The sequence below is a fragment of the Coccinella septempunctata genome, chromosome 7, assembly GCF_907165205.1.
Source record: "Coccinella septempunctata chromosome 7, icCocSept1.1, whole genome shotgun sequence".
Lineage (NCBI taxonomy): Eukaryota > Metazoa > Arthropoda > Insecta > Coleoptera > Coccinellidae > Coccinella > Coccinella septempunctata.
Window position 1 is genome coordinate 27,946,824 of NC_058195.1, and position 21,410 is coordinate 27,968,233.

Below are 21,410 nucleotides of genomic sequence, written 5' to 3' on the forward strand. Positions count from 1 at the left end.
TATGTTCCTCATTGTAATATTTTTTATATATGATCTCGTTGGTACGACCTGGTCCTGAATGGCAACGAGTCTTCCCTCTGTTTCTGGGTAGAGGTATCCGGCCCGGAGGTAGGTAAGTGACTCCTTCTTATTAATGTTATTTTTTTGTAGACTGCCAGGATACCTTCCATGGAGAGCTTTACTGTGCCACTCCTCCAAGAGTAACTCCGTCGTCAGCCCGCGAACTGTCGCGTCTCTGTTGTTGAGATTGAGTGGACTTATATCCTCATCACATCGACATATCGACTGTATTATAGGTAATTTATTGTCGTGAAAGTACTTTCGCATGTTTGTAATTGTGTTGTTGTGGGCAATCTCTATGTTCTGTAGTCCTCGTCCTCCATCCTGCCTCCTGACGTATAAGCGGAAGGATGATGCATGTGGGTGGTGAATTCCATACTTTGTAAGTAGTGCGCGAGTTCTGATGTCTAGTTCTTTCAACTCAGCGTTGGTCCATTTTATGATTCCGAACGAATATGCCAGGCATGGAAGGACCCACATGTTTATTGAAGTAAACATGGCTTTCGAGTTGAGCTTGGACTGTAATATTTTTCTTAATCTTGAAAAGTACCTCTCACGAAAGATATTTTTCATTTCAGTCGTTTTTATGTCCAGAGTCTGCTGTACTCCAAGATATTTATAGTGCTCGTGCGATCCCAACCTTGGTATTGTTATGTCTTCCATAACCATCAGCCCGTCGCCCTGCTGTATTTTTCCCCGCTTTACATGAACTACCGCGCACTTGTCCGTTCCAATCTCCATTCCAATAGTCTTCGTGAAAGCGGTGACGATCTTCAGAAGCCTCTTCATTTCTTCCTCGTTGGCTGCATATAATTTGAGGTCATCGATATACATTTGGTGACTGATCTTAACATTGCGCTCTTTCTCCAATATGTACCCGTACTTTTGTTTCTTAATGAGTTGGCTTAAAAAGTTCATTGCCAAACAGAACCATAGGGGGCTAAGGGTGTCTCCCTGGAAGATACCTCTCCTGATGTTTATCGTATCTGTTTTTAGTTGCTGGTTTTCAGATTCAAAAGTAAGATTAGTTCGCCAAGATTTCATCAAGCACTCCAAGAGCTTTATCATTTCTTCCGGAACCCCATATAATCTCAGAACCTTTATAAGCCAAGGGTGAGGGACCGAGTCAAACGCTTTTTTATAATCCACCCAAGCGACTGAGATGTTCCTTTGTTTCTTTTTGGCTTGTTTGGTGATGACATAATCTGTTGTAAGAATTTCTTTACATCCTCGCGAATTTCCTCTGCATCCACCCTGTTCAGGAGCCAGAATTTTGTTTTTATTGATATGTTTCCAGTGCTGACGCGTTAAAACACCCGTCAGAATCTTATAAACAGTAGGCAGGCAAGTTATCGGCCTATAATTTTTAGGATCTGTTGTGGATTTACCTTTTGGGATCATCACAGTTTTTCCCAGCGTGAAAAATCGGGGTATTATGTTCGGATTGTGCAGAGCCTCCTGAAAGAGTTTGGCTAAATGACGATGGGTGGACGTGAAATATTTCCACCAATAATTCTGCACACCATCTACACCCGGGGCCGACCAATTATTCGTTTTTTGGAGCACCGACTTTATGTCTAGCTCGGTGATCTCCAAGCATTCTCTCGTGTACTTAACTGTGTCTTTCTCGGCTTCCCTGATCCATGCGGTTTGTTCGTCGTATTGTTTTTCACTTTCCCATACTCCCTTCCAGTACAGATGCATTGCTTCCTTTGTGGGAGCTTTTCCTCTTTCTAGTGGTTTTTCCTCCAGACTTCTGAAGAACTTCTGTTGATTCTGATGGAATAATTTGTTGTTCTTATATCTCATTACTCTTTCGTTGTAGCGTTTAACTCGGTTTCCTAATATTTTTATTTTTTGTTTCAGCTTTTCTGACACTGCACTCATTTGGTCTCTGAGCTGTGCGCTTCCCGTTCGGATCCCGAAGTGCGACACTATTCGGCGGGCCAACTTAGAGACTCTAGTTGATGGTTGACTATTGGACAGGTAAGCTTGTAACACTCCTATTTTTTTTCGGATCTCCTGTATTTTTGTCTCAAGGCGTCCTTTCCATGGTGGAGTTTGATCTTTTTTGGGTACTCGAGGTCCTCTGATCTCCACTCCCATCTCACCGCAGACAGTAATGGCCGCGGCGTAGACATAGTCGACCATGACCTGAAGGGTGTCTGCTGGCTGTATCAGTTTCAGCAAGATCGTATTCACAGCCTCAACCTTCTCCAGCATTTTCCTAGATCCCTTTAATCTTGGGACAGCAAGTCTGCTTTCAGCTGCTACACCAGAGAATCGCACAAAATTTCTGACCAGTTTTTCCTCCAATTTGCTGGTTTTCTTCTGTTCCTCTGGTCTGAGGCTTACATTCTCTACTGGTGGTTCACCATCAGACCCAGGAACTGCTCCCCTTGGGTGACAGCTAATTCTGATATTTTCAAGCTCAATTTGAGTAAACTTTTCCTCTTCCAACAACCATCTCACTCGGTTGGCCAAGAGCGAAGCATATAATTGTCTATCCGGTCTTATATCATTCCAGGTCTGCGTAAGTATATTCCTATAAGTAAAGTCCGTATTCCGTTCCAATTCCCTAGCTACAAAATGAACACGCATCAACATAATATTATCATCGTCACTCCATCGTGTTCTCCCATCTCGTTTTGGAGAGGCTGCGGGACGTGTACGAACACCGTCCAAGCTAATGCTTCTCCTTTCCCTTCTGACAGAGCTCGAGACAAGTCTTGCGGTGCCATCTCGGGGGGCTGCGCCGCTCGCTCCACAGCTTACCCCATCGGGCTCTTCCTCCAGACGGCTCCGAAGAGGGCCAGCCCGCTGCTCTCTACCGCCCTGTTTCATACTTCTGGTTACAGGAGCAACTAATACATCAGCTCCCAGGTTGCTAACCTGGGGGCTGGGTGACTCGGGTACGCGGGGTCGTCAGTCCCCGAAAGCATTACGCCCCCCTGCGTATATATATATATATATATATATATATATATATATATATATATATATATATATATATATATATATATATATATATATATATATATATATATATATATATATATATATATATATATATATATATATATATATATATATATATATATATATATATATATATATATATATATATATATATATATATATATATATATATATATATATATATATATATATATATATATATATATATATATATATATATATATATATATATATATATATATATATATATTTATGTCTAATGGCAGTTTCGGGGACACGAAAAACTTGGTTTATTTTATCGCATACATAGCTCCGGAACAAAATATATATCTTATGTATACTGGAAATTTTTTTATATATATTATAGTTATAGAAAAATTTCGAATTTATTATGTAGCGGTAGTTTTGAGGACTACCACTATCTAGGTTCTCACTTGCGTAGGGTTGATTTTCTGAGCATACATCACTTTCTTTGATGATATATAGATTATGTATACGAAGAATTCTACAAAATATCACCTTTTTCGAAAAGTAAATTTTTTGAGAAATGGCATTTTTGGGGACAGTGCCACAGTATGGTCAAGTTAACCAAAGTATTGCTGAAACAGCAAAAACAATACAACACAATTTCGGAAAAAGTAGTTTGATTCACTTGAACATTTTTTTTATATTATACTGTAAGGGTTTTGAGTCAGAAAGAAGTATCAGTAACAACACTTGAAAGGATTGAAAATTCAACTTTTCGAACAATGTATATATGTTTTTTTTTTGTTTCAAATATTCAAAGCACCATATTAATTCAATCTATATAATACTAGTAATTTATTGAAGTGGGAGAAATTGATTCGCACAATAACCAAGCGGAATACCACCAAACTTTGCTATAGGATTTGTGGGATGAACACAAGAAAATGTCATTAGGATATTTCAGAGGCAGGATGTTCAAGGGATCAACTTCCTCTCAGATAGTAAAAACCGTCATCACTAAAAAACTCTTCTTCTTCTTCTACGTGCGTTGCCCCATCGGGCTGAACTGGGGCCTAATGACTCATTGTTCATCTGCTTGTAGTTAGAGAGACTGACACCCTGAGACACGCTGACAAAAATTCCACAAGTCAACAGAGAGGAGTCCCTCGCACCATAGGAATAGTGGGTGTTGTTTCCTAGGTGTGTCATTCTTTATTCGTCAAGGTCGCTGCAGGTGAAGAGAATATGTTCTACACTGTCTACAGTTTCATTCGTGCTCCTGCACCAGCGGCACAGGAACAAGCGGTTAGTCCCATTGTTCCAGTCACCAGACTTAGCTGTTTCCTCTCCAGTGCCAGGAGTTTTTTGACCTCAGACATAGGTGATGGTCTCTCAATGAGAAGCCTCGACTGCCTGAAACCACTTCCCTTGCTCCATTCAGAGGAAAATTTCTAGCCTTCTATTAAAGGAGTTCTTGGCAGAGAGCGGGCCCCCCGCTTAGTAAGTATGTCTGCCTTCTCGTTTCCCGGAAGCCTCGCGTGCGCCGGACACCAAATAACTTTCACAACGTCACATTTTTTTTCGATGAGAATTCATTTATATACAGGGTGTCCGGGGAGTAACTGTACATACTAATACCAGAGATAGAGTGGGACTATCTGATTACGGATTGACTATAAAAAATTAATTTCTGGATTTCCCTAGAAAGCTACAGGTTGATTCTCCAACTTCATGGAAATACTTAGACCATCATAAAATCCAAACTTATTGACGGATATTATTGAAACTTAGGAGGTTCTTGACACATGCTAAGGTTGAGTCAGAAAGATATCAATTATTCCATTATTCCAGGGCCGGACTCATTAATCTCCATTTAAAGTGTTCAGGGTAAAAAAAAACACTCTGTATTTCGAATTACAAATAATTGATCACCTTTTTTGAAAGAAGCTAAATTATGCTTCAATTTTTGGTACCGCTCAAAGTTGTCACATCAACAATTATTTCTTTATGAATTTTTCAATTTGGATAAAATTCGAAAATTGCAATTTTTTACATGAACAGAACATACACATTTTGTGCAGGTCGAAAATAAATAATAAATTTTCTTAGAAAAGTCACTGAAGGTGAAGAAGACTATAATAATTTGTTGATATACTGGGTGGCCACCCCAGACGCGGATTTCACTTTGAGGCAGTAAATGAAGGTATTTTGAAAAAAAAATTGGTGATGTGTATAGGGTATACAGAAGCATAGTACAAAATTATTCTTATGTATACTGGGTGTTCGACAACAATGATATAGACCAAAGTTACACTTCTTCCAGTGAAGAGAACAGCTGATGAACAGAATAATCAACTGTTGCGATATTTTAAGAAATAATGGTGATATGATTCGAAAGGCTGTATCCAATTTGAAAATTCGGCAAGAGTTCATTTCGAACCACTTTTGAAATATCGTTGACTCAGCAATTCATTCGTTCCTATTTTTATTTTTATTAGGTGCTCTTTACTGTATTTCAGTTTTTTTCATTTATTATTGTTTCGTTATTGAAGTACTTATTAAAGCTCTGAACTTTTTTGTAAATTTTCTACTAATACATTCGCATTTTATATTCAAACATGACATTTTCAGTTCTCTTCATGTTGAAAAATTCAAATTTTCGAACTTTATCCAAATTCAAAAATTCATAAAAAACTTATTCTTGATGTGACAACTTTGAGTGATACCAAGAATTGAAGCATAATTTAGCTTCTTCCTAAAAAACGAATCAATTATTTGTCATTTGAAATACAAAGTGTTTTTTTTTTTGCCCTGAACACTTTAGATGAATATTTATGAGTCCGGCCCTGCAATAATGAAATAATTGATATCTTTCTGACTTGACCTTAGCATGTGTCAATAACCTCCCAAGTTTCAATAATATCCGTCAATAAGTTTGGATTTTATGATGGTCTAAGTATTTCCATGAAGTGGGAAAATCACCCTGTAGTTTTCTAGGGAAATCCAGAAATTAATTTTTTATAGTCAATCCGTAACCAGCTAGTCCAACTCTATCTCTGGTAAGAGTATGTACAGTTATTCCCCTGACACCCTGTATATGCCAGTTTAGGGTTAACTCCAAATCTTTTCGTATATTTGACTCCTTACTCCCATGCCATTTTACTCCACTTCAAATCTTGCTGAAGAAAATGCCATTATTAGCAAAATCAGATCTTAATTGAAAAATCTGAATGCAATTAGTCCCATATAACTCAATGAATAATTGAACTTTTTATCAATAAGATCTTACAGCGGATTATAAGACTTTGCTTTAAAAAGTTTTTGATGTTGGGAAGAGTACATATCTATAGTCGCATATGTATTTTTTGTAATTAACTAATCTATATTGAATGTTAGCTTACATTGAATTAAATACCTTCGAACATATTCGTCTTCGAAGAGCCCAAGCAGTCTGAAATGGAAAGGCTCTATCGTTTTGCTCAACTATGTTCTTTTATACACCCTTTCTCTTCTGGCTTTCAGAATAAATAATTAATGAAACCGAACAACATCGATACCATGAGGCTCAAAATGACGCTGTCACACCAAATGTATTGTGTGTATATCGTTCTTCTATTTTCCTTAACATAGCAAGATTCTTCGGAAAGTGAAGTCCACTGGATTCAAATCCATCACAAATACGCCGTGGTTACCTTACTGGGCATAATTCAAATTGATTCAAAAAAGGGTGTTGGCGATGGCTTTATAAATGTCTTTTTGGCGCATTTATTTATATTCCTTGGACTCGCCATAAACTTGTATTTGTCATTGTACTCATACAGGGCCGGGACGATTTCAGACCATTTTGGAAGTGATGGAATTTTATGGGTCTTGGTGAGACTAAATAGCTCTGTTACTTGTCCTGAATTTTTCCCGATAGCTGCCTATATAAAGGTTGTCTATGATTCTCTATAGGTAGAATAGTAAAAAAACAAAGACAAATTCGGGAAAAATTTATAGAATCTTTTTCGAAGTACTTGAGAAGAGCTTTCAAATTAACTCTATCAAAAATGAATTGAGCAAATATTGACGGAGCTATAACATTCAAAACTTCAATATCGTTATTTTTCAGCATAAATTTTTTCAACCATTCCCTCATCGTTACCGCCAGAATAGAGAATAAAGTAATCCTTTTACACTTCCTAGCACTTGAGTACTGTCAAGGTTATCCAGTAGTTTGGACCGCCTGGTGTGTCCGATTTGGAAAAAAAAAACGAAATCAAGTGAGAAGACATTTTTAGGATTAAACAAACAAAGAAATAAACTTACTTCGCCCTCTTTTTGCAGGTATGAAAAGTCAGCGTTGTCAAATTCGAAATAAATACATATAGAGATATAAACAATTTGATTGCAAATATCTATATTATCCTTAGATTAGTATGATTAATGGATTCATACACAAGTGAGTTAACTGAATGTTTATTCATGAGAAGAAAGTTTTACCCACGAGCCTGAAGGGCGAGTAAGTTTATCTATCATGTAAGTGAAGTAGCAAATATTCAAATAAAATAAGAATTACAAAATCGAATAATAAGTCTTTCAGAAAACTGAATTAAACTTTAATATGAAAATTAAATTACAATTGCATTAAATGAAAACATTCTCATAAAATAACATGATTGAATCAGATATTCAAACTTCCTCTTCACATTTCCTTTTTCAATTGGATTGCCTTGCTCTTTTGATCTTGATCTTGTTTGATATCCACGTTTTGATTACATTCGCATTCCTATCTTTCAGGCATGGATATCGTTGCTTCAATTCTTGTATAGCTTTCAGCGATGGATATATCTCCGTTCTGATAGCATCTTCGAACAGCATATTTGCCACTCTCGTTTCTTCTTCAGTCCATCTCTTCTTTTTTTTCACGAGGCCGAAGGGAGATGCTGAGAATTAAATAAGATAAGATTTTCATAAGTACATCATTCATTGATTGTTTCCAACAGACGATATTCATATTGCGAAATTCTTCGACACAATCTAAAAATGAATCTTAATGCTCATTTTCCCTCATCTTTCACGAAAATACATACTTGATCTTTTCTTTTTGGCATTCCTACTGTCGTTAATCACAGTCTGGCCTGAAAAAGACGTCGATGGCTGTGTCGGCGATAATTCATCAGAAACTAGAAGAAAACTCAATATTTGGTATGGTTATCACAAGATTCATGATTATCAAAATAAAGTTTGAATATTTCTCGAAGATACGCACGTAATCTTTTTCTTTCAGCATTTCTGCAAGAATTCTCAGATTCTTCAATCCCACTCGATTCTGAAGAAAATGTCGACGATGGCTGATTAATCACAGCCGATAATTCATCAGAAACTAGAAAAAAAAACTGAATATTTGGCATATCTATTGATATACAGGGTGTCCCGGGAAGACTGCGACAAACGGATACCGTGAGTTAATGTCATCAGGCTGGACTCGTATCAAGACTTTTTGATCGCCTGAGTGCCTTCGTTTGGGATATACAGGGTGATATTCATTTTATGAGTGAAATTTCACAGTTCAATAACTCTTGAACTAATGGATCGAATGATTTCATATTTTGAAGTTTTGTCACCCTTCACTATCGCCTTTCTTCAATATTTCTAAAGTCGAATAAATCAGATCCGTACTGGGAAAATTTTAGACTTTTTCTCTTTTCATGAATATTGGATCACCTGTACGTGGACATTATTATTTCTTCTCGTTTTCATAACCTCAAAGAATAAACAATAAACAATAAAAATTCTCTTATAGGTGAAATTTCATAGTTCAATACATCTTGAACTAATCGGTAAAATAATTTCGAATTTTGCAGTTTTGACAACCTTTACTACTGCACTCCTTGAAATTTTCCTCATATTGTGAAAACAAATGCATCCCTATCATCAACAAATTGTGCAAAAATTAGAACAAGGTGATGAAATTCCAAGGCTCATTTTTTATTAATGGATCATAGGCCATAGAAGAATGATTTCTCAGATTTTGTTCACCAAAGAATCGCAATTCACCAGGGATGGAATTAACATTTCCCGTAATTTTCACTGGGATCAGAATAATCCAAGATCAATAATTCAAAAAAAATTTCAAAATTAGATTCTCGCTAAATGTTTGGTGCGGTATTTACAACAATCGTTTGATTGGCCCTCATATTCTTGAAAATAGGTTGACAGGAGAAATTTATAAGAATTTTTTGGAACAAATTTTGCCTGGTTTGTTAGAAAACATTCAAATGGAAACATTGTGGTTGCAACATGATGAAGCTCCTGCGCATTATTCAAGAGAAATGCGAGATTATTTGACTAACACTTTTGAAAACAGATGGAAAGGCAGAGGTGGACATGTGGCTTGGCCTCCCTTGATCTGACACCGTTGGATTATTTTTCATGGAGAGCGCTTAAACAAGAGTTCTATGAAGTACATATAAACAGTAGGGAGCAACTGCTACAAAAAATTATTGATGCTTGCGAAATTATTAAATCACGACCGAATACGATAGGGTGATCCAATATTCACGAACATAGGAAAAGTCTAAAATTTTTCCAGTACTGATCTGGTTTATTCGATTTCAGAAATATCGAAAAAAGGCGATAGTAAAGGGCGACAAAACTTCAAAATTTGAAATCATTCGATCGATTAGTTCAAAAGAACAGTGAAATTTATCTGATAAGATGAACCTCACCCTGTATATCCCAAGCGAAGGCACTCAGGCGATTAAAACCTCTTGATACGAGTCCAGTTTGATGACATTAATTCATGGTATCCATTTTTCGCATTCTTCCCGGGATATGCTGTGTATTCCACTAAAATCATCTGAAGAAGTGTTCATTCGCACCAGTTCTATAGTATCCAGTTTGCTTTGATTCAAATTATGGAAATTATTGAATTCATTATCTCACCTTCTCGATTGCCCCTTTCTTCATCATTCCAGTCTTCCTTATCTGATTCAGAATCGTTGCCACCTTGTGCCAATTCTAAAATTCTAGATATTCTCAATATCTCCCTACTAGCTATAGGTTGACGATAGTGTTCTTTGTGAATTTTGCTACTGTGTCCCATGAAGTTAGCCACATCTGTGACTTCAGTTTCAGAGAGGTCGAGATTGATACAGTTGGTGGCAATGTGTTTCCTCAGTTTCGTTCCTCGCAAACTACTTGGAAAACATGCCCCAGAAGCCTCTGCGAATTTCCGCATCAGAACACAAGCACGTAGATACTTATGTCTACTTCTCTCGAAACCAGGGATACCAAAAACGTACCTGTTTTCTCGATGGACCCCCATCTCATCTCTATGTTCGATTATACTTTCAATGCACTTCACTAATTCGCGAGATAAGAGTACAGGCACTGTTCGGTTGAGTTTGCCGCAAATTACAAACCGAACATAAGTTTTAGCTTACTTTCGAGCATCAGAAGGCAAACTCTTCAACTCATAAGGACTTATTTGAGCATAACTCCTGAAATCTTCTATAAATATGCGTTCTATTTCACCTGCTCTACGGCGGTTGAACACATGAACCGAAGTTAGAGTTGACTCTGCCAGTGCCAACCAAGAGTCCGGGCTGAATTTTGTCTGTAATTCATTGAGAGCGAGTTGCCTCCTTTCTCTCAAATAAGTATTAAAAGTTTTAATGTCTTCCGTTGAAGGCATTGCAAAGACTTTCCTCCTCGCATTTCTTGTCTGTGTTTCCTCTACAGTTTTATTCACTGTCACTCCAATATCCTCGGCCAGTAGTTTAAGGAAATCTTCCGCAGTTTGTTTCTTCTCAGTTTCCTTTTTTTTAATGCATTCACTTACATGAATGTTTCCACATTTTTTAATTAAAGAGCCAAGAGTATACGCCGTTGATGGTGCCCTATACATAAGGGTGTTCGGGTCCAAACCGGCTACAATATTTATGGCCGAAATAGCATCATCAAAATGATTTGGAACATATAAATCCTCCAGTTCCACTATTTCTCTATTAATGGACTTCAAGCTGATTAGGAATCTTCCTCTCTCAATTGCGCCCTTATCATATCGTGCTGGTGTTGCAAGCGATACTTGCAGCACATTTTATTTCCATACAGAATTATAAGTCTATCATATCGGATAGACTTGATAACATCATCCTCTCTTAGAACAGGAAATATAGCTTTTCGCAAGATATCGGATGCATCGGAATGGATTCTTCCTAATACCTTTCGCCCCATCACCATAACTGTTCGGCTTCTGGAGCCATCATAGTTGAAACATTTTTTTGCATGATGTCTAATATTGTTCTTCGTGTAGAAACCCTTACAATTCTGACATGCAATATAATCTGATGCTGTCTTGTTCAATTTCTTACCAGGCCTTCGACTTACTATCAATTCACCATCGTTGACGTTGTGGTTTGTATTGTAAAAAAATTGAGATCTTTTTCTTATGGTCTCGATGATATTTCTCCTCTCAGTACAACCTTTCTTCAATTTTATAAATTTTTTAACCTCTGTCTCATTCGAATGCACCAATTCAATGTGCCTAGCGAATTTACTTTGGAATTTTCCACAAAACATACAATAGAGCTTTTTATTTTTAGGATTTCTTGTAGCTTCACTAGTACGAACGAACATATCATTATCATCCTTTGACGATTTTCCATATTCATTGGCCGTCAACGATATTTCCAAGGAACGTCTGGTGTCATCGTTGGGAGTTGTTCTAACATTTGTAGAATTCTCTTTACGTTTCGGTGTAGAAGAGTCCTTCTCAAATTCAGAACTCGAAGAAGATGAATCAGATAGCGAACCTAGGTACTCACTATCTTCATGAGTGTCATCTCCAAACGTATCCGCGAAATCATCATCTGTGAAAAAATTCGCACATTAACTATAATCAAGAATTTTTTTTTTATTTTTTTAAGTAGATATACAGGGTAGGCTTTTTAAAACGAAACAGACGAGATAACGGGCGCAATGAATTTATTTCGAAAAAATGCTCGGACATGTCGATTTTTACTTCGAGGGGGACAACTTTTAAGGTCAAATTCACAACTATATCGCTTCAAAGCTTAGTGTTAAAACACCAACCCCTAAATTTTGAATGGGAACGATAGGGTGAGTGATACCTCATTTAAATGGCCTTTTTATCCTGAATTCAGCGTATTAATTTTTTTCTACTTTAATGCATTCGTTTTCGAGATATTTCATTTTGAATTTCGTACAGTACCAGTCATTCCGCCAACCATGCTATGTGAAATCATCAATTATTTAACTAATTCATTCTGTGATTACGATGGTAACCGTTAATTGTCAACATTAGACAACGAGATAATTATTATTGGTAATTACTTTCTTCAACAATTAAGGTGAAAACGGTTTATTCTTTTTCTGAAAGAATTGAAATTATTTCTTTATTTTTCGAGAATGAGCAATGCGGGAATCGTACAGCAGATTTATTCAATTGATTTCACCCAAAAAAGCACATCTGTAGAAAGTTTGTATTCCTTGTAAGCATTAAATAAATTAAATAAATAAATGCAATAAAGAAATAATTTCAACTCTTTCTGAAAAAGAATAAACCATTTTCACCTTAATTGTTGAAGAATATAATTACCAATAATAATTATTTCGTTGTCTAATGTTGACAATTAACGAATACGATCGTAACCACAGAATGAATTAGTCAAATAATTCATGATTTCACATATCATGGTTAGCGGAATGACTGGTACTGTATAAAATTCAAAATTGAATATCTCGAAAACGAATGCATTAAATGGAAAAAAAATTAATACGCTGAATTCAGGATGAAAAGGCCTTTCAAATGAAGTATCTCTCACCCTATCTTTCCTATTCAAAATTTAGGGGTTAGTGTTCTAACCCTAAGGGTTGAAGAGCTAGTTGTGAATTTGACCTTAAAAGTTGTCCCCTCGGAGTAAAAATCGACGTGTCCGAGCATTTTTTCGAAATAAATATATTGCGCCCGTTATCTCGTCTGTTTCGTTTTAAAAAGCCCATCCTGTATATTCCGTGCGTACCTCAATATAAAGATTCGTGCGTTGGAGGGATTATCTGAATGAGGCTAGTATTTGTTAACATTATTTCAATAATTTAAATTGACTCATTCAAAGGGGATGACCAAATAAAGACAAATTTCATCGGAAAAAACGGATGAGCGTATATAGAGTGTTTCATTATAAACTGGACAAACATATATGGTGGGTGAATGACGACGGGAAAATCACTTTTGCCTTATGACACCTCGTTTTCGACGCATAATCGTATTTGAGCAATATTCTAATGAATGTGGACAGTTATATATGAACTTCGAAGTAACGGTTTTTGGTCTCATTGGAGTATTTTTGAGTGCTCAATTCATAAAAGATGAAGAACCCCGAAAAAAAAATTCAAAATGGCGGAAAACCTTCAATATTTGTGATTTTTTTTCGATTTTCAAATTGAATTTCATTTTCTGAAAGAATACAATTTTCGAATTATTTCCGTAAAAATTTTTCTCCATAAATCGAACACAATTTTTTTTACATGTCCATAGCGAAAAAAAAATTTCACCCGAAATTGTTGAAATGTTTCCCGATTGTACTTCTTTTTATACCTAACACCAGTATGGAAAGAGAATCGAAAAATATCAAACCGTTTCTTTACTGCAGCCGTCCAAATATCATAATTAAAAAAAAACTGGTTGGGATTTGAGGACCAAAATTTTTACATTGAGCTGTCGAAACATTTCAGATAGTAATATAAATTTATCACAAAAAAAATTTTCGATTAAACTTTGTTGGGAGGCGAACTCGCAACTTTGTGCTATGTCCCTCACCTGTGGAATGTAAATTGAAACTAATCGAAGGATATGAATTTTCATCACCAAGTAATTCGAATGCACTCTGAAATTCTGTGAATTGGCGAAAATTTTTTTTGTGATAAATTCATAGTACCACCTGGAATGTTTTGACAGCTCAATGTTAAAATGTTTGGCCTCAAAGCCCAACCAGTTTTTTTTAACTATAAAAGAGGTTCCTATGATATATTTGGACGGCTGCAGTAAAGAAACTTTTTGATATTTTTTGATTCTGTTTCCATATTTGTGCTAGGTATGAAGAAAGTACAATAGGGAAATATTTCAACAATTTCGATGAAATTTTTTTTTCGCTGTAGACATGTAAAAAAAAATTGTGTTCGATTTATGAAAACATTTTTTCACGCAAATTCTAAGAATATCGGGTTCATTCAGAAAATGAAATTCAATTTGGCAACCGAAACCGAAAAAATAATCACGAACATTGAAAGTTTTCCGCCATTTTGAAAATTTTTTTCTGAGTTCTTCATCTTTTCTGAATGGAACACTCAGAAATACTCCGATGTGACCAGAAACCGTTACTCTGAGGTTTATACATAACTGCCCACACTCATAAGAATATTGCTCAAATACGACGTTGAACACCCTGTACCTGGCTAAAGCGGTGAACACATATGAGCGGCCGCGGCCACGATCACGATCACGATCGAGAAACGTCCCATGCAAATGTCATATTCCGCACATAATATCACGCTCTGTTCAGCGATAAAGTGACGTTCAGTCGGGATGTCTCACGATCGTGATCGTGATCGCGGCCGCGGCCGCTCATATGTGTTCACCGCTTTATGCGTCGAAAACGGTCCGCGAAGGTCCCTCTTATCTCCCGGAAAATCGAAAACGAAGAAAAAAGTTAGCCCAGCACTTTTGTTTATTCTTCTCATAAAGGAGTGGAAAAATTTGTGCTACATTTGTGCTGACTTGTGTCATAAATATTTTCTCGAAAATTCGTCGGATTTTCCGGGAAATCTTGAAGTTGAAAAAAAAGTTGGCCCAGCACTTTTTTCCCAATGAAAACATATGTGAAAAATTGTGCCGTTGAAATTTTCACGGAAATACTTCTAGTTTTCCGAAAAACTGAGATTTTGGAAAAAAGTCAGCCCGGCACTTTCGTGTCTTTCAGTTCTTTCATTTTATTATATAGTTGAGCTACATTTGTGCTGATTTGTGCCGTTGAGATTTTGAGAAAAAACTTTCAACTTCTCCTTTAAATGGCGGATATTAGAAAAATCAGTAGATTATTTCAAAATCAGTATATATGGCAACAGGCCTTATGTTCATAACGTTGAGGATCGCAACCCTCCATACACAACAAACGACTTGTCAAGATGTGCATAGCGTCATAAATTATCTGAAGTGTATTGCGATAACAATGTTGCCAGAATTCAGTTTTCAGTAGAGAAATCTCGTAAATTGATCGTGTATAGCTAATGACTAAAGAAGATTACCATTGTTTATTACTGAATTTTTTGTATGGAATACGAGAGTCACACAATAGTTCAACAGTTGAACACAAAATTCCATTTTGGTCGGGCAATTGATTACTATTTTTGCACCGACTTCAGTGTCGCTATGACATGACGATTGGTTTACAGGAATGGAATTCTTTATTTGTACCAAAGATTATAGATAGATTATAAATCTTTGATTTGTACTATTAGGTTGATGTATTGGGAGTTTGGAAATTCGGACGTTTGTAGTTGTAAAATGTTTCCGAATTTATAGTTTAGAAGGAAGTGTGATACTAAGGGATAATTATGTGAGATTCCTCCATTTCATACTTCAATGAGCATGATGGATCCTTTTCTCAGTAAATTTGTGTGATTTTTGTAAAACCTAAACAGTAAATCATTATCGAACAAGTTCCAGGAATGGGTGAAAATACTTTAGATCTAGCACTTTGCTAAATCTCATAAGCGTCATCAGGTTTTATTATACAGGGTGTTCCAGATCGTAACCAAGAAATTTCAACCACGTATTATCAAAAATAAGCCCTAATTTGTCATATAAACATATGTCGAGAAATGTTTCCTATCCGAGATACGGAGTGTTGAAATCATAGAAAAAAAATGTTTTTTATTAATTACTTTCACACTGCTTGAAATATTTTTGGGAAATTTGAGACATAGGTTTTGAGCGTCAAGGAGCACTTTTTGCGTAATATAATTTCTTGTCTATTCTACCAGTGGCGTCCGTACTGCAGCGAGACTGAATATTTTCAGATAAAAAATTATACGCCACTGGTTTTTCAGACAATAAAAATTACTATTCAAATCCTTATTTAATTTGAAGCAAATTGGGTCTCTTGACTTTTTGCTGTATGAGGCACCGTTTCCGATTAAAAAAATAAAACACATTTTCATGCATGAAGAAATCGCCAAAATTTGATATAGCAAAAATAGCCTTATTATCATTATGTACCTACCATATCAAATTTTGGCGATTTCTTCATGCATGAGAATGTGTTTTATTTTTTTGACCGGAAACGGTGCCTCATACAACAAAAAGTCAGGACACCGAATTTGCTCCAAATTAAATAGGTATTTAAATAGTAATTTTTATTGTCTGAAAAATCAGTGGAGTATCATTTTTTTATCTGAAAATATTCAGTCTCGCTGCAGTACGGACGCCACTGGTAGAAAAGAAAAGAAATTATATAATGCAAAAAGTGCTCCTTGACGCTCAAAACCTATGTTTCAAATTTCATAAAAATATTTCAAGCAGTGTGAAAGTTATCAATAAAAAACATTTTTTTTCTATGATTTCAACACCCCGTATCTCGGAGAGGAAACATTTCTCGACATATGTTTATATGACAAACTAGGGCTTATTTTTATGTAGACTACGTGGTTAAAATTTCTTGGTTACGATCTGGACCACCCTGAATTAACGGAAATGAAATTAAAATATTAATCAATAACAACCATCCTGAAGAAAGTCCCAGTTAATTTTCGGACGAAAATTCAATTTTGAGCTGAAAACTCAACAGTATGCAGACAGAATTCTGGAAAAAGTAATGTTAATAATTGTTTACATGCCCTTAATTTTTCAGTTTAATTTTATACTATAACTGAAACGTATCTTCTATGTACATATGTAAAATTTTGAGATCAATGGTAAACTTAAACTAAGAGTCACGAATCTGTCTGTATCTGTATCAAGAAGATCGAGTCGGAAGCAGTAACATTCTTAATTTACGAGAAATTTCTTCTGAAAATTGAATTCTGGTAACCCTGTTATCGCAATACACTTCAGATTCATTTATGACGCTATGCAAAGCTTGACAAGTCGTTTGTTGTGTATGTAGTCCAGGAGGCAGCGGCTTTTTTTCAAGGAATTTCATACCGTATGTTGTAGTCACATTGCTAATAACGAAACCGACCGTCAGCTGGTCAAGTAGCGGTGTGTGCGGGCGTGGGAGGTTGCGGAAGTTGGGAAAAAAGCAAAGTTTAAAGTCGCGAGTTCGACTCCCGACAAAGTTTCATCGAAAAAAATTTTTTTGTGATAAATTCATATTACCATCTGGTCTCTTATTGCTTGTCGCTAAAAGATATTCAACCAAACTAATTAGTAAACTAAGGAATCTGATTCGACTCAATCAAATAATAATAAAATATAAATAAGTAAGCTATTAGATGTTTACATGTACAGAAATGAACAGGATGGCAACATTCGTTGTTTACAGAGGCGATTTAGAGAACTATAGCAGCTAAAAGAAAACAGATAATACATTTTCGAGCTCGTTTTTCCTGATTCATCCTAATCTGAAAACAGAATTTGTCTATCATTTCTACATTTTGAGAAATTGTCATTTTCAATAATGGTGAATTACACGCTTTTTTGAATTAGTACTCAATAATCATCATGACATTCTACAGGCACTTTTTTTAGGAGTAATTTGAATATGATTTTATTAATTTCTTCTATCCAGCCATTTTGCAGATATGAAAGAGATTTCTGATTTTTCAAATGTGAACTATAGTTGAAAGTCCTTTCATCTTACTGCAAATTTTTTGCTAATTTCAAAAATGTATGTATATCATATATTCACCTGAATATTTCATGAGAATAAAATAGGAACTTTTTCTGCTTTCTGTTTCACTATTGAATAATAAGACAATAAGGAGGTAGTCGTTACCAGATCTGGATTAGTCAGGAAAAAAGAGCTCGACAATTTGACATCCGTTTCCTTCTAACTGCTATATTTCCCGAGATCCCCTCAGTAGACAACAAATTTTGCCCACCCTGTACACTGGATCTGTTTAAAATTTCGCACAAATGTTTGATATGTTCACCGTTTTCATCGGGGTATTTCAAAAGACGGATTGTGTTGATCTACGAATTTCTGCAGGGAACTAACTATCGAAAGCCGCAACATATTTAATTTTCAGATTCAGGTAATTCATAATATGATCATTATAAACAAATTTTCCATAAATGATAATCTAGAGTAGTGAGATCCGGCGATCTAGCAGCTAAAAGAAAAGGACCTATATTTCCATGAGCTGGCGCTCCATCCATTTGAAACCAACGATTATTAATACAATGGATTGGCAAATCATCCAGAAATTTTTCCAATACTTCGCTTATTAGAATTCTCAAGAATAGGGTAATATTCAAAAAATTAGTTTAGTATGATATTGCGGCTTTCGAGAGTTAGGACCTTGCCGAACTTTTTTTTCAATTTCAAGATTTCCCGGAAAATCCGACGAATTTTCGAGGAAATATTCGCGGCACAAGTCCGCATAAATTTCTCCACTCATTTATGAGAAGATAAACAAAACTGCTGGAATGACTTTTTTTTTTCTTCATTTTCGATTTTCCGGGAGATGAGAGGGACCTTCGCGAAAATTCGACGGCACAACACAGTACATACTTACATACATAGCATAACCTGTTTCAATCGCAAAAACTAATTTTTCGAAAAGTGCTGGGCTGGCCCATTCTATACATTCTGTGAAATATTTTGAGAACCGTGTGGAATAAAAAAAAATTTCAACGGCGCAAAGCAGCACAAGTTTTTCTTCTGGAAAACGAAAAGTGCTGGGCCAATTTCACACATATATCTCACATGTCCAAGCAGCGTGATTACTATCGGTAAATAAAAGTGCTACTCACCGCTAGAGTTGTCCTGTGTATTTAATGCACCATTCTCCAATTCATTAATGGTTGATGGTAACTCGCATTGTCCAGAAGTATTTTCGCTCGGGTATCGATGCGGTGATTCACCTGTTATTACAAAAATATAATGAAAAAATTCAAATTTAAATTTGTTTCAAGTATTCCAAATTGATAAGGATCATAAGTATTGAATACTTTGTTTGAAATCTTACTCACCGCTTGAGCTGTCCTGTGTAGGTAATGCACCAGCATTCTCCGATTCATTACTGCTTGATGATGATTTGCATTGTCCAGAAGTATTTTCATTGGGGTACCAATGAGATGGTTTTACTGTAACAGAGAAAAAACCAATAAAAAAAATTGTATTCTGCATACATCATGAAATATGAAAGGCTCACCTTCAGATACATTTTCTGCATTTGTAGTTGAAATGTCAAGTAGTATGTATTCATCACTTATAAGAACAATCGGATTTTTTCGACCATTGTTTGCGTTGGCATAAGAAGGATTATCATCAGAGTTGAACTCCGTCAGTGGTAAAAGGCTCGAAATTGTTTCCTCTTCACGGGACAAATTTTCCACTTCATTCTCAGAAGTGTCCTCTTTATTCATCAAGTGCTCAAGGCAATTGAGATCATCTGTGATGAATTATTCAAAATAGATTTCAATCATTCAAAACTAGTATAATATCGATAAACAAATCAACACTACTTACCATTTGAAGCTAAAATTTTGGCGGGATATCGAGCACCATTTCGGTATTTCACATTACACTTCTCTCCATCCCTATTCGATATTTTCTTTTCATCACAAATGTATTGAACACCGTCGTCAAATTTCACAAGAAAATACATCTTCACCAAGTTTTATTTCGTATATCACACTTGAATATTCGAACGAGAAATGAAAAAGTTTTGCGAATTTCTCCTTTTATATACGTGTACATTCCGTTTCATAAACACATGAAAAAAATTCCTATTGGTAGGTTTAGATGGCTCTTCCCTTTTTTTTTCATGTTTCTATCAGAATTCAAACATTTGGCGTTTTATGACTGTCCGCTAATTCCAACGTTCCTGCGTGACTTCGTCAACCCTTGTATATAACTTATACCATACCTTTAATAACAAAAAAAATGTATTGCTGACATTCAAAAGAATATTCCAACAGGCCAGTCCTCTGTTTGTTATCGACTCGCAAAGAGGTTTCGATTCTTCCACTGTTCCACTAGACTCTCAGCTCATTCGAATTTAACATTAATCCCTATGTTTGGAATGGATTTTTCACCTACGTCTAATATTTCGCTAGGCTAATGCAAGTGCAATAAAAATCCCATTTTACGACGTTTGTCAATATGCACGTCTTGCGAACTGGACACCTGCACGCTCCAAAGCGTGCATCCTGGGTGTTTCATCATCATCATAAACTGGACATACATATATGGTCTGTAGATGACACCGGAAGAATCACTTTTGCCATATGACATATACCCCGTTTTCGACGCATAAGCGAGATACAGGATGTTCAATGTCATTTTTGAGTAATATTCTGATGAGTGTGGTCAGTTATCTATAAACTTTAAAGTAACGGTTTCTGGTCACATCTCAGTATTTTTGGATGCTCAATTCAGAAAAGGTGAAGAACTCCAAAAACAAATTTACAAAAGGGCGGAAAACCTGCAATGTTCGTGAATTTTTTCTCGGTTGCCAAATTGAATTTCAATTTCTGAATGAACTCGATTTTCTACGAATTTCTGTGAAAAACTTTTCAATAAATCGAACACAACTTTTTTTCTTACATGTTTACCGCGAAAAAAAAATTTCACCCGAAATGGTTGTAATATTTCAGGAGTGTAGCACTTTCTTTTATACCTTACATGAATATGAAAACAGAATATAAAAATATCAAACCGTTCCTTTACTGCAGCCTTCCAAATATCCCGTAGGAACCTCTATTATAGTTAAAAAAAACTCGTTGGGCTTTGAGGCCCAGAATTTTTACACTGAGCTGTCAAAATATTCCAGACGAAAATATGAATTTATAAAAAAAAAAATTTTTCGATGAAACTTTGTTGGGAGTCGAACTCTCGAATTTGAGGTACTACCCTTACCTATTGAATGTGAATTTGAAAGTGCTCCAAGGATATTAACTTTCGTTACTAAGTAACGATGATTCACAGAATTTTTCACTGCATTTGAATGTTATTTTGCAAGTTCCTTGAAACTATTTTTTTTCTGTGAATCACCGTTGCTCAGTAACGAAAGTTAATATCCCTAGATGGGTTTCAATTTACATTCAATAGGTGAGGGTAATACCTCAAATTTTAGAGTTCGACTCACAACAAAGTTTCATTGAAAAAAAAAATTTTTTTATAAACTCATACATATAACCATCTGAAATATTTCAACAGTTCAATTTAAAAATT

General features: G+C 35.7%; 4 protein-coding genes across 4 annotated transcripts; all 4 read right to left on the reverse strand.

The window, feature by feature from the left end:
- Positions 1 to 356: 356 nt before the first annotated feature.
- LOC123317696 lies at positions 357 to 2,904 on the reverse strand. The gene is made up of 2 exons (XM_044904304.1): positions 618 to 2,904; positions 357 to 391 (listed from the first exon to the last, which is right to left on the reverse strand). The coding sequence occupies exons 1-2, from the start codon at positions 2,902 to 2,904 to the stop codon at positions 357 to 359; spliced, it is 2,322 nt and encodes a 773-aa protein (XP_044760239.1).
- Positions 2,905 to 7,587: 4,683 nt separating this feature from the next.
- Positions 7,588 to 10,315, reverse strand: LOC123317698. The gene is made up of 4 exons (XM_044904305.1): positions 9,934 to 10,315; positions 8,258 to 8,371; positions 8,079 to 8,171; positions 7,588 to 7,931 (listed from the first exon to the last, which is right to left on the reverse strand). Exons 1-4 carry the CDS (start codon positions 10,313 to 10,315, stop codon positions 7,705 to 7,707), a joined length of 816 nt encoding a protein of 271 aa, XP_044760240.1. The 3' UTR covers positions 7,588 to 7,704.
- Positions 10,316 to 11,016: 701 nt separating this feature from the next.
- Positions 11,017 to 19,371, reverse strand: LOC123317699. The gene is made up of 3 exons (XM_044904306.1): positions 19,205 to 19,371; positions 18,986 to 19,096; positions 11,017 to 11,861 (listed from the first exon to the last, which is right to left on the reverse strand). The coding sequence occupies exons 1-3, from the start codon at positions 19,359 to 19,361 to the stop codon at positions 11,017 to 11,019; spliced, it is 1,113 nt and encodes a 370-aa protein (XP_044760241.1). The 5' UTR covers positions 19,362 to 19,371.
- LOC123317700 lies at positions 19,365 to 19,979 on the reverse strand. Its single transcript, XM_044904307.1, has 3 exons — positions 19,704 to 19,979; positions 19,444 to 19,626; positions 19,365 to 19,381 (listed from the first exon to the last, which is right to left on the reverse strand). The coding sequence occupies exons 1-3, from the start codon at positions 19,840 to 19,842 to the stop codon at positions 19,365 to 19,367; spliced, it is 339 nt and encodes a 112-aa protein (XP_044760242.1). The 5' UTR covers positions 19,843 to 19,979.
- Positions 19,980 to 21,410: the final 1,431 nt, after the last annotated feature.

Bases quoted from the DNA above. Each gene is read 5' to 3' on its own strand.
- LOC123317699 (XM_044904306.1), bottom strand. From the start codon at position 19,361: ATGCAGAATACAATTTTTTTTATTGGTTTTTTCTCTGTTACAGTAAAA. The intron at 19,097-19,204 runs GTGAGTAAGATT...TTGTAATAACAG, and splicing joins TACACAGGACAGCTCAAGCG to GTGAATCACCGCATCGATAC. The intron at 11,862-18,985 runs GTGAGTAGCACT...ATTTTTTCACAG, and splicing joins TACACAGGACAACTCTAGCG to ATGATGATTTCGCGGATACG.
- LOC123317700 (XM_044904307.1), bottom strand. From the start codon at position 19,842: ATGTATTTTCTTGTGAAATTTGACGACGGTGTTCAATACATTTGTGAT. The intron at 19,627-19,703 runs GTAAGTAGTGTT...AATTCATCACAG, and splicing joins CAAAATTTTAGCTTCAAATG to ATGATCTCAATTGCCTTGAG.
- LOC123317698 (XM_044904305.1), bottom strand. From the start codon at position 10,315: ATGGGGGTCCATCGAGAAAACAGGTACGTTTTTGGTATCCCTGGTTTC. The intron at 8,372-9,933 runs GTGAGATAATGA...TTTTTTTTCTAG, and splicing joins AGAAAGGGGCAATCGAGAAG to TTTCTGATGAATTATCGGCT. The intron at 7,932-8,078 runs GTATGTATTTTC...TTTAATTCTCAG, and splicing joins TGCCAAAAAGAAAAGATCAA to CATCTCCCTTCGGCCTCGTG.
- LOC123317696 (XM_044904304.1), bottom strand. From the start codon at position 2,904: ATGAAACAGGGCGGTAGAGAGCAGCGGGCTGGCCCTCTTCGGAGCCGT. The intron at 392-617 runs GTGAGAGGTACT...CTTATACGTCAG, and splicing joins TGAAATGAAAAATATCTTTC to GAGGCAGGATGGAGGACGAG.